The sequence below is a fragment of the Oncorhynchus gorbuscha genome, linkage group LG12 (genome assembly GCF_021184085.1).
Source record: "Oncorhynchus gorbuscha isolate QuinsamMale2020 ecotype Even-year linkage group LG12, OgorEven_v1.0, whole genome shotgun sequence".
NCBI classification, from domain to species: domain Eukaryota; kingdom Metazoa; phylum Chordata; class Actinopteri; order Salmoniformes; family Salmonidae; genus Oncorhynchus; species Oncorhynchus gorbuscha.
The window spans coordinates 43,381,312-43,398,360 of record NC_060184.1 but is presented as its reverse complement, the minus strand read 5'-3'; the positions used below and the strand labels follow the sequence as shown (position 1 = coordinate 43,398,360).

Genomic DNA, 17,049 nt, shown 5'->3' with positions numbered 1-17,049 from the left:
GTGGAGAGATACAGTAAGTCAATAGAACCACCCGTTCCTCTGCTCCTCACCTGCTGCCCTATGCCAGATAGAGTTAACAGAGGAACGTTCTGCCTAACAATCATTCATTAATATGAGCTATGGATTATTTTATAACATATTATAGTCTGAAAGTGCCACAAACATGCAGCAGACACGCACATGCAAGCACAGTACACACACACCCGAACACACACACGATTTTCTAGTCACTTTTACCCCTTCCTACATGTACATATTACCTCAATCACCTCAACTACCTCGTACTCCCTGCACATTGACTTGGTACCATTTAATTTAGCCTCATGATTGTTATTTTATTGTGTTATTATTTATTTTATAATGTTTTACTTTTTAACTCTCCCAAAAATGCAAAGGGCTCATAAGCAAGCATTTCACGGTAAAGTCTACAATTCTTGTATTCGGCACGTCACAAATAAAACGTGATTGATTGACACACACGGGACCGCCAGTGTGTGTCAGGCACAAGAAGCATAAAACACAAGCCTGGAAAAAGCGCAGGTGTGTGTCTGTGAGAGACAGGGAGAGACAGTTGGTGTCTATGAATGATTTAACGTAGTAGGATAATTGATTGAGTGAATGTGATGTCTTTCATCAAAGGAAACAGAAGGACACTGTATTATTTTGGAGTGCTAGAATGATGAATCACTGGATCTCCGAAAGCAGTGAATTGACAAGGTGTTAGGCCTAAGTGCTTATCCGACTGATCAAAGGAAACATCATGGCTAGGCCAAATGTGTAACATTTTATCCATATAGCAGTGATAAAAAATATATATCATGGAGAAAAAAATATGAAAAAAAATCCCAGCCTACGGGGCTGTCAAATTCACCCGTGGCCACACTCTTGACCATAGTTGCGAAAAAAATGTTCCTGTTAGCCGCACTGAGTGGAAATGTCCCATATTCTCGCGCCCCTCCTACTCTGTGTTCAAGTGAAAGCCAACATTTACAAATTGTCAGTGGCGAGCCAGACCTGTCAACGAGTTATGAGCGTGGAGCGTATATTCGATGAGTTTGGACACTTCAAAAGGTAGGTTACCCGGAACAATACACGTTTATTGCATTGAATCAGTATATCCTTGCTATCGTAAACTATAAGAATGTGTCCTGTTCAGTCGACCACCCTCCATAGGAATATGATGACTGTATACCCTCTTGTAGTCAAGAGTTGTAAAAGTTTTTTTTAAATAGCTATATGGGGATTATGGTTATATTTATGGTTAGCCTACATAGTAGCACTAAATATGGCAGACCTTAAAGTAGATGTTTCTTTCTCTCTGCACACAAAATAGGGCGGCAGGGTAGCCTAGTGGTTAGAGTGTTGGACTAGTAACCGAAAATTTGCAAGTTCAAATCCCTGAGCTGACTAGGTACAAATCTGTCGTTCTGCCCCCGAACAAGCAGTTAACCCACTGTTCCTAGGCCGTCATTGAAAATAAGAATTTTTCTTAACTGACTTGCCTAGTTAAATAAAGGTCAAATAAAAAAAATATATATAAAACAAATACAGCAGCTTTCTTCCTTCTTCAAGTGCATTGCATCATTGACCCGTTAGTAAAATTCTATAAACATTCTCTTTTAGAATATATTATTTTGTTTCATTCTCACTATGCAACCATAACACTTAATGTACACCTACTGTATAGTTAATGTTTGGATTGTTTTGCATATGAGAATATTTTTTTGTTAGGCTACTTTATAAGAACGCATGTATCAATTATGTTGGATAGTAACGGTTTCATTTCTTTGATGCATACTAATACTTTTCTGTCATTTCAACGGGAAAACACTGTAAAATGCGTGGTAAAATACATTAAATGTGTTTTACAGAATTATTGCTGTATATTGCATGGCACTATGGGTAAGATGCTGACAAATATTGTTATTAACTGAAATTGAAAGCCTCCTGCAAAAATGACTGTATTGCTTTACAGTAATAGCTTATGCCTACTGTAGATTACAATGTTCCGTTCCAGGCACCAACCTCATGCTGGGTGAAAAGCATGAAGCAGACTATTTTAGTAAATATCTTCTTCAAAAGGCACTTGCACATCTGAGCTATCTTTGTGCAGGTGCATGGCAACAGTTAAACAAGATGCGAAAAAATAAGAAACCCTCACACTGCTCTTGCTAGTATCATTGCTCTTTATTAAGCTTTACTACGTATCGGCTACCTAAAGCGTAATAAAAGATACCTAAAATTTAATAAAGAGCATTGACACTAGCAAGAGCAGTGTGCGTGTTTCTTCTATTTTCTCAGTAAATATCTTCTTGAAAGGGCCGTGAAATGGAAGAATATTTTCAGCAGCTGCTGACTTCTCTCTATTGGATGCTCTCCTGCCCGTTTTGTGTTTAAGCGCCCATGAACCTCCTTACCCCGAATATAGGTGTGTCCCTATCATAGATCTAGGATTGTACCCATGCCCAATTTTAATTTAAATCTCCATCTCTCTCTTTGTCCCTCTCTTCCAACACCTACACACACAGGCACACAATATGTCTTGAAATCGTGTTGTCATTATGCTCTTCTTTGTTTTTAGAGTATTATAAAATAAAACTAACAGCTATGTACCATATCAATTATTTACACTATATTGCCATCAATTGCAACGGCACTCTGGGTGATTTCAGAGTAACTGGTCAATTATACCATAAATTTCAGGAAAATGTATTTACATTACTGTAAATAGGTACTGTATTGCAAATGGTACTATAATTACATCCCTCAGAATACAGTACACTACCGTATTTTTGGAGCACCAAAAACCTTTTGACCACTAGTGGGTGCATGGTGTTGCTGTTTCTGGCCCATAAACATATTTTGTGTCGTGCCTTGTAAGAGGCTACATTTGTTGCACCGGTGAGTGAGAGTGCTGTACCAATTTAACTGATATATGGTAGGAAAATTTTATTAAAGCTGCAATATGTAACTTTTGGGAGACCTGACCAAATTCACATTGAAATGGTAGTTATAGATCTGTCATTCTTATTGAAAGCAAGTCTAAGAAGCGGTAGATCTGTTCTGTGTGTGCTATTGCTATGCTTCCCTGTTTTTATGTTTAGTTTTTGCCTCTTTCGCTTTCAATTTTGTACACCAGCTTCAAATACCTGAAAATATTTTTTTTAATGCAAAATACATTTCCCAGTGGTTTAGATGATGGTACAATGATTCTCTACACTATATTTGCTTGATTTGTCACATAAACTAAAATTAGGTGAACTAATAGAATTTTAGCAACCAGGAAATGGCTGAGCGATTTCTGCATAGTGCATCTTTCAGGTCACTAAATGTAGAAGTTATAATAAATACCGAATATTCATATAATATATATATATATACATATACAGTTGAAGTCGGAAGTTTACATACACCTTAGCCAAATACATTTAAACTCAGTTTTTCACAATTCCTGACACTTTATCCTGGTAAAAATTCCCTGTTATAGGTCAGTTAGGATCACAACTTTATTTTAAGAATGTGAAATGTCAGAATAATAGTAGAGATAATTATTTCTTTAATATTTTATTCCTTTCATCACATTTCCAGTGGGTCAGAAGTTTACATACACTCAATTAGTGTTTGGTAGCAATGCCTTTAAATTGTTTAACTTCGGTCATACGTTTCGGGTAGCCTTCCACAATCTTCCCACAATAAGTTGAGTGAATTTTGGCCCTTTCCTCCTGACAGAGCGGGTGTAACTGAGTCAGGTTTGTAGGCCTCCTTGCTCACAAACACTTTTTCAGTTCTGCCCACACATTTTCTATAGGGTTGAGGTCAGGGCTTTGTGATTGCCACTCCAATACCTTGACTTTGTTGTCCGTAAGCCATTTTGCCACAACTTTGAAAGTATGCTTGTGGTCATTGTCCATTTGGAAGACTCGTTTGCAACCAAGCTTTAACTTCCTGACTGACGTCTTGAGATGTTGCTTCAATATATGCACATAACTTTCCTCCCCCATGATGCCGTCTATTTTGTGAAGTGCACCAGTCCCAGCCTAGATTGGTTCTCAATTAGAGGCAGCTGTTTATCGTTGTCTCTGATTGGGAACCATATTTAGGCAGCCATCTTCTTTGGGTATTTCGTGGGTTATTGTCTATGTCTAGTTGCCTGTGTCTGCACTTTTGTATGATAGCGTCATGTTCGTTTTGTATAGTTTGTTTAGTGTCTGTCTTTATTAAAAGTATAATGTTTTCACATCACGCTGCGCTTTGGTCTCCTCACTTCAATGAACGTGACACACGGGTCATAGCTCCATGTTACAGTGCTTGTTTACAGAAGACAGACAGAGGACATAGGCCTGTGCTAATTAGCTATCTAGCATGCTCCGAACACCTGTGTGTAGGCGTAACTGGGGAGGAAGTGTAGTTTGTCAGCTGGAGGCACACAGCATATGGATCTGTGCAAAACCCCTACATTAAGTGTATATTTGATTTTACATTTTTATTTGAACTATTCTTTCTCGCTGATATGAAAGATAAACGTATATAAGCATATGTTTCGAAAACCGTTTTGCAAGCGATGATTATTGACATTTATGAATGTTAAAACAGCCTCAGAATTGTAGTTCACACTTGTAGTACACAAGCAATGCCCTGAAAACCCTTCTTATCCATAGGGTTAAGCATCCCTTCTGTAAAGCTAAATTACAGTATTTAACTGGCAACTCTGCTACCAGTATAATGCTGTACATTTACAGGGCAAAGTTTTACAATGCAACATCCTCATGTTATCCTTTTATTGAACCCCCTATATTATACTCACCTCTCTCCCTCTTATCCTCCTCTCCGCCTCCTAGGTTCCAGGCATGTCTGTACTTTGCTGCTGTCTTCCAGGCCATAGCCTGTGGAATCCACTACCTGGCCTCCGTGTTCCTCGTGGAGAGGCCAAACTTTGTCTGTGCTCCGCCAGGTAACATCACTGACGTCCTGTATGGGAACCACACTGGTGCTTCCCTGGAGGAGGTGCTACCATTCTTCAAACCGGCGAACGGACCCATGGTCGTCCGAACGGCTGTGGGCCAACAGTGGGAGCTTAGCACCTGCCAGCGCACTCAGCGGATGAACCCCACAGACTTTACCTACGAGCAGGTCGTCAACAGGACGACGGAAAAGTGTGACGGGAACTACCATTACGTGTACGACCACAGTGAGGTGTATCAGAGCATCGTGACGGACTGGGACCTGGTGTGTGACAGGGAATGGCTGGCCAAGCTGTGTCAGCCCACGTTTATGATGGGGGTGCTGGTCGGAGCACTGGTGTTCGGGGACATCGCTGATAGGTAAGAGTAGCTCTCCCCACCTACTTAATCCCAAATATGGGGATCATATCTGTCCCCTGAGGTGTCCCTGTGCCCTGGAGCACCTTGATAACTGGAAGGGTGTCGATGACAAAACATTGATGTCGTCATCAATGGTGTAGAGCAATTTGTTTTATGTGAGGGAGAGCAAAATAAATAAGTAAATTACATAATTTCCTCAATCAATTGGTATGCATTATAAAATATGCATACCAATTGCAACGTCTGCCTATGCCCACACATATTGTCTCAAGAAAAATGCACATTTTTAATACCCTCAAAGACCAAGTTAGGCATAGGCTACCAAATAGGCCATCATCACTGTCAATTGTGAATGATAATTCTTCACGTTTTACCGGTGAAACGTCCAAATTGCATTTCCATACCAATCATTTGATTGATCTCATTCATGGGAATATGCATTCTTTGAATTACTGTTTCGTGAGAGAATTAGAGCAGATGGTGTTAACAGACTATTAGCCTTTCTTGTCTTTTGTTTCAATCAAAGCATATATCCAGCCTAGTGGCACACTGTTGAGTTCTGATGAGAAATTATTCAACTATTCAGCTTTAGCTAGCCATCCTAAAATCTCATTAGAAATTAGTAGGTGTCTATGGCGTAACAGTAACATCATAGGCCTACTCTGCTATGGTATTATATTCGGTTCTGTTATGTAAATGCGAATGAATCATTATGTGATCTTGCAAGACATTGATTCTGCTTTGATTTAACTTTACTAAAGAAGCACCATTGTGAGAAGTGATCATCTTCTATTTATTATAATAATAATAATAATAATACGTGATGAATAGGACTATTGGGCGTAGGCAACAGATCTTGATGAGATGTCATTTTAAACAATTGACGCGCCCTTCGTGGTGCTGAAAGGACAGCGCCAGGGTCATGCAATAATGTTAAAGAAGTTGAACCAACTTTTGGAGCTAAAGGACAGCTGGAGGAACAAATTCAGGAACAAACAACAATAATTTGCAGTAGGCTTATATCCTAATAGGACTGCAACTATGTGGCATAGCAATTAGTAGGCTTTAGTCTAATGTAAATACTGTCACACCCTGATCTGTTTCACCTGTCTTTGTGCTTATCTCCACCCCCCTCCAGGTGTCTCCCATCTTCACCATTATCCCCAGTGTATTTATACCTGTGCTCTCTGTTTGTCTGTTGCCAGTTTGTTTTGTTTGTCAAGCCTAGCAGCAGTTTTCCCCTTGCGCCCGTCTGTTTCTAGTTCCTGTTTTCCAAGTTTTGACCATTCTGCCGGCCATGAGCCTGCCTGCCCGTTCTGCACCTTGTCACACCACACTAGATTATTGATTATTTGCCGGCCTCCTGTACTAGTAATAAACTTTGACACTGTCGTGAACTTCCCTAAATGTAATAAATACAAATACATGCAGTTTAAAGTGAAACTTCACCGCAAGACACTATTTGGGGTGGTTTTCATTTACATTTACATTTAAGTCATTTAGCAGACGCTCTTATCCAGAGCGACTTACAAATTGGTGCATTCACCTTATGACATCCAGTGGAACAGCCACTTTACAATAGTGCATCTAAATATTTTAAGGGGGGTGGGGGGGTGAGAAGGATTACTTTATCCTATCCTAGGTATTCCTTAAAGAGGTGGGGTTTCAGGTGTCTCCGGAAGGTGGTGATTGACTCCGCTGTCCTGGCGTCGTGAGGGAGTTTGTTCCACCATTGGGGAGCCAGAGTCTCCAGTCTCCCTAATCATTATGAGCGATGAGAAAGTGTTTCAAACATAATTATGCCCAATAGCTGTGTTTTTCATTTGGTTGATTGAGCCTGCTGATCAAAACATTTATGGAGTCATGTTTTGTAGAGTTTTTGGGGCCTTTGTGTTTCGCCAACTGCACGATCACGCGAGAAGATATAGTTGTCCTTGTTCAGTAGAGCCATTGGACTTTGCAGGATATCTACACTGAACAAATATATAAAACGCAACATGTAAAGTGTTGATCCCATGTTTCACAAGTTAAATAAAAGTTCCCAGAAATTGTCCATATGCACGAAAATGCTAATTTCTCTCAAATCATTTTGTGCACAAATTTGTTTACATCCCTGTTAGTGAGCATTTCTCCTTTGACAAGATAATCAATCCACCTAACAGGTGTGGCACATCAAGAAGATGATTAAACAGCATCATAATTACACAGTTGCACCTTGTGCTGGGGGTCAATAAAAGGCCACTCTAAAATGTGCAGCTTTGTCACAAACACAGTGACACAGATGTCTCGAGTTTTGAGGGAGCATGCAATTGGCATGCTGACTGCAGGAATGTCCACCAGAGCCTCACAACCACAAACCATGTGTAATCACACCAGCCCAGAACCTCCACATCTGTCTTCTTCACCTGTGAGATGCTTTGAGACAGCTGATGAAATTGTAGGTTTACACAACCAAATAATTTATGCACAAACTGTCAGAAAACATCTTAGGGAAGCTCATATGGATGCTCGTCGTTCTCACCAGTGTCTTGACCTGACTGCAGTTTGGTGTACCTACAAATGCTCACCTTCGATGGACACTGGCACGCTGGAGAAGTGTGCTCTTCACAGATTAATCGCAGTTTAAACTGTACCGGGCAGACGTGTGGGCGAGCGGTTTGCTGATTTCAATGTTGTGAACAAAGTGCCCCATAGTGGCGGTTGGGTTATGGTATGGGCAGGCATAAGCTACGGACAACGATCCGCAATTTGAAATACAGAAATAAACACAGAAATACCATGACAAGATACTGAGGCCCATTGCCGTGGCATTCATCTGCCACAACCACCTCATGTTTCAGCATGGTAATGCACGGCTCCATGTCGCAAGGATCTGTACACAATTCCTGGAAGCTGAAAATGTCCCAGTTCTTCCATGGCCTGCGTACTCACCAGACATGTCACCCATTGAGCATGTGTTGGATCCTCTGGATCGACGTGTACGACAGCGTGTTCCTGTTCCCGCCAATATCCAGCAACTTCACACAGCTATTGAAGAGGAGTGGAACAACATTCCACAACTCTGTGCGAAGATTCTGACTGGGTTTCTGACCAACGCCCCTACCTTTTTTTAAAGGTCTCTGTGACTAACAGATTCATGTCCCAGTTATGTGAAATCCATAGATTAGGTCATAAGGAATTTATTTAAGGTGACAGATTCTGTCATTGGAACTGTAACTCAATCAAATATTTGAAATTGTTGCATGTTGCATTTATATTTTTGTTCAGTGTAGGTTGACTCAATTTCTGTAATATTTCAATTTTCTTGACTCATTTTTGCTTTGTAAAAACAACAGCCTTACGGGAGCCATACTTCCTTGTTCCCACCCTCAAAGGCTTTTCAAAACGGGACCGGTACAAGTTTACAGGTTAAAAGGAGCTATTGTACCGTCTATAGATGACAATGTACCGTGCACTGTCTATTGAATGAATAGCCACAATGGCTGCTTCTGATGATTCCTCTTTTCAAGAAGAGCTCACACATCCACAGGGTGGTCCTCCACCTCATGAATTAGCTATTTATTGTAAAACAAACAATAAATAAGAAAAGAAACAGACAAATTGATCGTGCGACTATTCACCCCCCCCCCAAAGGCAATAATTTGTATAGCCACCTTTAGCAGCAATTACAACTCAAGTCTCTTGAGGTATGTCTCTATAAGCTTGGCACATCTAGCCACTGGGATTTTTGCCCATCCTTCAATGCAAAACTGATCCAGCTCCTTCAAGTTGGTTGGGTTCCGCTGGTGTAGAGCAATCTTTAAGTCATACCACAGATTCTCAATTGGATTGAGGTCTGGGCTTTGACTAGGCCATTTCAAGACATTTAAATGTTTCCCCTTAAACCAATTGAGTGTTGCTTTAGCAGTGTGCTTAGGTTCATTGTCCTGCTGGAAGGTGAACCTCTTCCCAGTCTCAAATCGCTGGAAGACTCAAACAGGTTTCCCTCAAGAATTTCCCAGTATTTAGCGTTATCCATCATTCCTTCCATTCTGACCAGTTTCCCAGTCCCTGCCGATGGAAAAACATCCCCGCAGCATGATGCTTCCACCACCATGCTTCACTGTGGGTGATGGGAGGTGTTTGGTTCACGCCAGACATAGCGTTTTCCTTGATGGTCAAAAAGCTCAATTTTACTCTCATCTGACCAGAGTACTTTTTTTCCATATGTTTGGGGAGTCTCTCACATGTGGAGTGTACTGCTTAAAGTGGTCCTATGGACAGATACTCCAATCTCCACTGTGGAGCTTTGCAGCTCCTTCAGGGTTATCTTTGATCTCTTTGTTGCCTCTGATTAATGCCCTCCTTGCCTAGTCCATGAGTTTTGGTGGGCTCTCTTGGCAATTTTGTTGTGGTGCCATATTCTTTGCATTTTTTTATAATGGATTTAATGGTGCTCTGACCTGTCCCTGACCTGTTTGGAGAGCTCCTTGGTGGTGCCCCTTGCTTCGTGGTGTTGCAGACGCTGGGGCCTTTCAGAACAGGTGTATATACAGTGGGGAGAACAAGTATTTGATACACTGCCGATTTTGCAGGTTTTCCCACTTGCAAAGCATGTAGAGGTCTGTAATTTTTATCATAGGTACACTTCAACTGTGAGAGACAGAATCTAAAACAAAAATCCAGAAAATCACATTGTATGATTTTTAAGTAATTCATTTGCATTTTATTGTATGACATAAGTATTTGATCACCTACCAACCAGTAAAAATTCCGGCTCTCACAGACCTGTTAGTTTTTCTTTAAGAAGCCCTCCTGTTCTCCACTCATCACCTGTATTAACTGCACCTGTTTGAACTCGTTACCTGTATAAAAGACACCTGTCCACACACTCAATCAAACAGACTCCAACTTATCCACAATGGCCAAGACTAGAGAGCTGTGTAAGGACTTCAGGGATAAAATTGGCGCAATTACAGATGAAAATGTTGGCGCAATTATTAGAAAATGGAAGAAGTTCAAGATGACGGTCAATCACCCTCGGTCTGGGGCTCCATGCAAGATCTCACCTCGTGGGGCATCAATGATCATGAGGAAGGTGAGGGATCAGCCCAGAACTACAAGGCAGGACCTGGTCAATGACATAAAGAGAGCTGGGACCACAGTCTCAAAGAAAACCATTAGTAACACACTACGCCGTCATGGATTAAAATCCTGCAGCGCACGCAAGGTCCCCCTGCTCAAGCCAGCGCATGTCCAGGCCTGTCTGAAGTTTGCCAATGACCATCTGGATGATCCAGAGGAGGAATGGGAGGAGGTCATGTGGTCTGATGAGACAAAAATAGAGCTTTTTGGTCTAAACTCCACTTGCCGTGTTTGGAGGAAGAAGAAGGATGAGTACAACGCATGGAGGTGGAAACATCATTCTTTGTGGATACTTTTCTGCAAAGGGGACAGGACGACTGCACAGTATTGAGGGGAGGATGGATGGGGCCATGTATCACGAGATCTTCCAGCATGACAACGACCCGAAACACACAGCCAGGGCAACTATAAGGAGTGGCTCCGTAAGAAGCATCTCAAGGTCCTGGAGTGTCCTAGCCAGTCTCCAGACCTGAACCCAATAGAAAATCTTTGGAGGGAGCTGAAAATCCGTATTGCCCAGGGACAGCCCCGAAACCTGAAGGATCTGGAGAAGGTCTGTATGGAGGAGTGGGCCAAAATCCCTGCTGCAGTGTATGCAAACCCAGTCATGAACTACAGGAAACATATCATCTCTGTAATTGCAAACAAAGGTTTCTGTACCAAATATTAAGTTCTGCTTTTCTGATGTATCAAATACTTATGTCATGCAATAAAATGCACATTAATTACTTAAAAATCAGACAATGTGATTTTCTGGATTTCTGTTTTAGATTCCGTCCCTCACAGTTGAAATGTACCTATGATAAAAATTACAGACTTTTACATGCTTTGTAAGTAGGAAAAACCTGCAAAATCGGCAGTGTATCAAATACTTGTTCTCCCCACTGTATATACTGAGATCATGTGAAAGATCATGTGACACTTAGATTGCACACAGGTGGACTTCATTTAACTAATTATGTTACTTTTGAAGGTTGCACCATAACTTATTTAGGGGCTTCATAGCAAAGGGGGGTGAGTACATATGCATGCACCACTTTTCCATTTGTTTTTTATTTTTATTTTTTTACAACAAGTTTTTTTCATTTCACTTCACCAATTTGGACTATTTTGTTTATGTCCATTACATGTAATAAAAATACATTTAAATTACAGGTTGTAATGCAACAAAATAGGAAAAATGCAAAGGGAGATTAATTCTTTTGCAAGGCACTGTACAGTACCCATCAAAAGTTTAGACACACCTTCTCATTTCAAGGGTTTTCTTTATTTTTACTATTTTCTACATTGTAGAATAATAGTGAAGACATCAAAACTATGAAATAACACACATGGAATCATGTAGTAACAGTGTTAAACAAATCAAAATATATTTTAGATTTTAGATTCTTCAAAGTAGCCACCCTTTACTTGATGACAGCTTTGCACACTCTTGGCATTCTCTCAACCAGCTTCATGAGGTAGTCACCTGGAATGCATTTCAATTAACAGGTGTGCCTTGTTAAAAGTTAATTTGTGGATTTATTTCCTTCTTATTGCGGTTGAGCCAATCAGTTGTGTTCTGAATAAGTAGGGGTGGTATACAGAAGATAGCCCTATTTTGTAAAATACCAAGTCCCTATTATAGCAAGAAGAGCTAATTTTTATTTATTTTACCTTTATTTAACCAGGCAAGTCAGTTAAGAACAAATTCTTATTTTCAATGACGGCCTAGGAACACCGGGTTAACTGCCTGTTCAGGAGCAGAACGACAGATTTGTACCTTGTCAGCTCAGGGGTTTGAACTTGCAACCTTCCGGTTAATAGTCCAACACTCTAACCACTAGGCTACCCTGCCGCCCAGGCAGAAACGGCAGTCCACCATTACTTTAACCCAATAAGGAAAATTTCAAGAACTTTCAAAGTTTCTGCAAGTGCAGTCGCAAAAAACATCAAGCGCTACGATGAAACTGTTTTTCATGAGGACCGCCACAGGAAAGGAATACCCAGAGTTACCTCTGCTGTAGAGGACAAGTTCACTAGAGTTACCAGACTCTAGAGTTACCCAAATGAATGCTTCAAAGTTAAAGTATAACAGACACATTTCAACATCAACTGTTCAGAGGAGACTGCGGAATCAGGCCTTCATGGTCGAATTGCTGCAAAGAAACCACTACTAAAGGACACCTATAAGAAGAAGAGACTTGCTTGGGCCAAGAAACACAAGCAATGGACTTTTAAACCGGTGGAAATCTGTCCTTTGGGCTGATGAGTCCAAATTGGAGATTTTTGCTTCCAACCGCCATGTCTTTGTGAGATGCAGAGTAGGTGAACTAATGATCTCCGCATTTGTGGTTCCCACCGTGAAGCATGGAGGAGGAGGTGTGATGGTGTGTGGGTGCTTTGCTGGTGACAGTGTCTGTGATTTATTTAAATTCGAGGCACACTTAACTAGTATGGCTACCACAGCATTCTGCAGCGATACGTCATCCCATCTGTTTTGCGCTTAGTGGGACTATCATTTGTTTTTTTTAACAGGACAATGACCCAACACACTTCCAGGCTGTGTAAGGGCTATTTGACCAAGAAGGAGGGTGATCGAGTGCTGCATCAGATGTTCTGGCCTCCGCAATCACCCGACCTCAACCCAATTGAGATGGTTTGGGATGAGTTGGACCACAGAGTGAAGAAAAAGCAGCCAACAAGTGCTCAGCATATGTGGGAACTCCTTCAAAACTTGGAAAAGCATTCCAGGGGAAGCTACGTTTCACAAGGCACACCTGTTAATTGAAATGCAGTTCAGGTGACTACCTCATGAAGCTGGTTGAAAGAATGCAAAGAGTATGCAAAGCTGTCATCAAGGCAAAGGGTGGCTACTTTGAAGAATCTAAAATATATTTAGATTTGTTTAATACTTTTTTGGTTACTACATGATTCCATATGTGTTATTTCTTAGTTTTGATGTTTTCACTATTATTCTACAATGTAGAATATAGTAAAAACAAAGAAAAAACCTTGAATGAGTAGGTGTCCAAACTTTTCACTAGAGCAGCTGTGAAATGTCCCTTTAATATCATTGCACTGTTTGCGAGGATAGCTTTATTGTTAGTAGGTATTTCAATGTATTGTGTAGCTCACTCACTGTATCACAAATGACATTTGATTAGCTTGAAGACAGTGTTACAATATACCATATTACAGAATACAAGACAACAGAAGTGAACTATCAATTAATCAAATTTATTTGCATGGATTTAACATGCTATCAAATCAATTGTCCAAGTAGTGAACATAAATCATTACTACATCTCAATAAACTATAGCCTAAATGCATTGTTACCTCCAACTTGGCCCAATTTACATTTCCAATTGCCCACCCTGACACACCAAGCTAGAAAGGGCCCTGTGTCTCAACCAATTGCCAATGTAGGCTAAATATCCCTAGCATGACTACAGCAAATTCCAAAGAGGGTCAGGCTCCTTGGACTTTGCGATGGCCACTCTAGTTGTGTTGTCCTCAGCAGAACGGTGTCGCCGTAAACAAGTGGTCACATGTCATTCTGGGTTCCACAACACAAGAGAAGGGTCCGTGGAATTTTATGAACATCAAGGATTTTTTTTAAAAAAGTGGTCAAGCCTCCAACGGGCCTCCACAGTGCACACACGTAACCTATAATTTGTCATCATTCTTGCCACTGCCAGGGAAGAAACACCCATTTACCATACATCTAGGCTGCTATACATATTTATTTGGTTTGCCATTCTAGAATTTTCCATGGAGTTTTTGTGGTAATTAAAAAATGATTTATTTAGAATGAATCAGAAATACTTTTACCAGCTCCGGCAGCACTGCACCCCTTGATGTCATTTTACTTTTGGAGTTACTAACAATACTGTAACATGCTGACTAGTAGACCGGGCACCTGCGTGCACCATCGCACATATGGTGATTTTGTCCATCCACACCAGACGCGATCAGGACGAGCAGTTTGAAATATCAAAACAAACTCTGAACTAACTATATTTATTTGGGGACTGGTCGAAACGCATGAAATATTCAATAGCAATTTAGCCAACTTGCTTGCTGTTGCTAGCTGATTTGTCCTGGGATAGGAATATTGGGTTATTTTACCTGAAATGCATCTGTGGATTAATTGTCCTTTACTCTGACAATTAATCCACAGATAAAAGGGTAAACCTTGTTAGTTTCTAGTAATCGCTCCTCCTTCAGTCTTCTTCTTCTTTAGACTTTATATTGCGCTTGGCAACCAACTTTAAGGTGCATTACCACCACCAACTGGACTGGAGTGTGGACCTCAGTTCATCTTTCAATCACACACGAGGGTATATGCTACTAAAAACCACTGAGGAGATGGGAGAGGTGGGACTTGCATCGCGTGAAACATCAAAAATATTTTAGAACGAAGTTCTATTTTAGCGCCTGGCTTCGCAGACACTTGTTGACGCTTGTGAGCAGTTTGGATGAAATTATTGAATAACGTGTACATTTATAACACGTGTACATTTATTTTGCAATGCTCAAGCACGTAACGCAAACAGTGTGGTCAGCATGTAAGATACAACGGTCGGTCACTTGGTCGGACAGTCTGTGTAATACAGAAGAAGGGTACACTATCAGTGGCGTCGTGTAGTTTCGCAGGCCCCCCATGAGGTCTGAGCAAAGCACCCCCTTTGCCATGGGGCAGAGAGAAAAGTGTGTAGTTTTATAGCTAATCGCATGCTATGTTATACATTTTGCCTTGAGGCAGAGAGAAAATGTTGCTGTTTTTGAGCTATATATTTGTCTTAATATTGACACAATTTGAAATATATATCTTGATATATCAAAGTATCAGCTGTCACACCATGTTTTTTACAAACCTAAGTTTGTAAAAAAAAAACATAATAAATGCAACTAACTGGATTTATGTAAACTCTGTCAGACACCATAAAAGGCATTTCCTTTTTACAATTATTGTGCAACAAGTGTTTATTGGCCTTGATTGTTTAATTCTAACATTATATGTAATACAGATCTCCAAACCTATTTTGTTTTATAGCACTATCAAATGCTCCAGGGCTAATTTCGTTAGCATTTTTACATGTTTTTCTAGATTTAGAACATAAAACAACATTTATAAAGCAAACATTATCCATTAGGTCTAGCACAGCAAATACTTCAATTATTTAAGCATACAGTGCCTTCAGAAAGTATTCAAACCCCTTGACTTTTTCCACATTTTGTTACTTTACAGCCTTATTCTAAAATGGATTAAATAAATCATTTCCACAGAAATCTACACACAATACCCCATAATGACAAAGTGAAAACCGTTTTTTAGAAAAGTTTAGAAATGTATGAATAAATAAAAAAACTCATAAGTATTCAGACCCTTCGCTATGAGACTTGAAATTAAGCTCATATGCATCCTGTTTCCATTGATTATCCTTGAGATGGTTCTACAACTTGATTGGAGTCCACCTGTGGTAAATTCTATTGATTTGACATTATTTGGAAAGGCACACACATGTCTATATAAGGTCACACAGAAGACAGTGCATCTCAGAGCAAAAACCAAGCCATGAGGTCAAAGGAATTGTCTGTTGAGCTCCGAGACAGGATTGTGTTGAGGCACATATCTGGGGAAGGGTGGCAAAACATTTCTGCAGCATTGAAGGTCAGGAGTTTGGAACCACCAAGACTCTTCCTAGAGCTGGCTGGCCGCCCGGCCAAACTGAGCAATCTGGGGAGAAGGGCCTTGGTCAGGGAGGTGACAAAGAACCCGATGGTCACTCTGACAGAGCTCTAGAGTTCCTTTGTGGAGATGGGAGAACCTTCCAGAAGGACAACCATCTCTGTAGCATCCACCAATCGAAGCCTTTATGGTAGAGTGGCCAGACAGAAGCCACTCCAAAGTAATAGGCACATGACAGCCCGCTTGGAGTTTGCCAAAGGTTAACTAAAGACTCTCAGACCATGAGAAACAAGATTCTTTGGTCTGATGAAACCAATAGTTAACTCTTTGGCCTAAATGCCAAGCGTCACTTCTAGGGCTTCACCAAATTTAGCCAGCCGGGGGAAATAACTGTCGGTCTCACGGTAATTGACCGTTAATTAACATTTAGCAACTCCTGGCTTCCACACAAGCTGCTGATGCAGACCTTTGGAACATATACATCTTAAAAAGTCTAATAAATCCATGTAGTATAGCCTGCACCTTCACAATAAATCCATGATTTATGTTAGACTGGTCTAAAGAGGCATGATATAATGAAAATGTGGTCTATGTAAGAAGAACAGAATAGCATCCTCTGAGTTGTCCTTATCTTAGGCCCTGATACAGTATGGCTGTGGACTGCACTAGTTCATTTAGCAGACAAGATTTGCTTAGAATTCCGTGGCAATATTTTATATCATGGAGAATACAATTGAACAAAGTTGAATAAAATAGAAAGGATATTTTTCCCAAAACGAATTGAGTGAGTGCGCATGGCTATTCTGTGTTGAGCGGTTAACAAAGAAATAGGTCCTCCTATATGCTTAATTTGGAGTTATTAATGTAGCTTTAGATGTTCTACAAACGTTGGGCTATGTGTTTTGGTTTCATTGTGAAGCTGTATGATG

At 40.5% G+C, this 17,049-nt stretch overlaps 1 protein-coding gene across 1 annotated transcript in view; it reads left to right on the top strand.

Moving 5' to 3' along the window:
• Nucleotides 1-964: 964 nt before the first annotated feature.
• The window catches only part of slc22a16 (solute carrier family 22 member 16), a 54,419-nt gene continuing 38,334 nt past the window's right edge, over nucleotides 965-17,049 (top strand). The window contains exons 1-2 of the mRNA XM_046292162.1: nucleotides 965-1,071; nucleotides 4,839-5,321. Of these exons, the coding sequence (XP_046148118.1) occupies nucleotides 1,028-1,071; nucleotides 4,839-5,321 (527 nt within the window). The 5' untranslated portion in view covers nucleotides 965-1,027. The remainder of the gene's footprint in view (nucleotides 1,072-4,838; nucleotides 5,322-17,049) is intronic.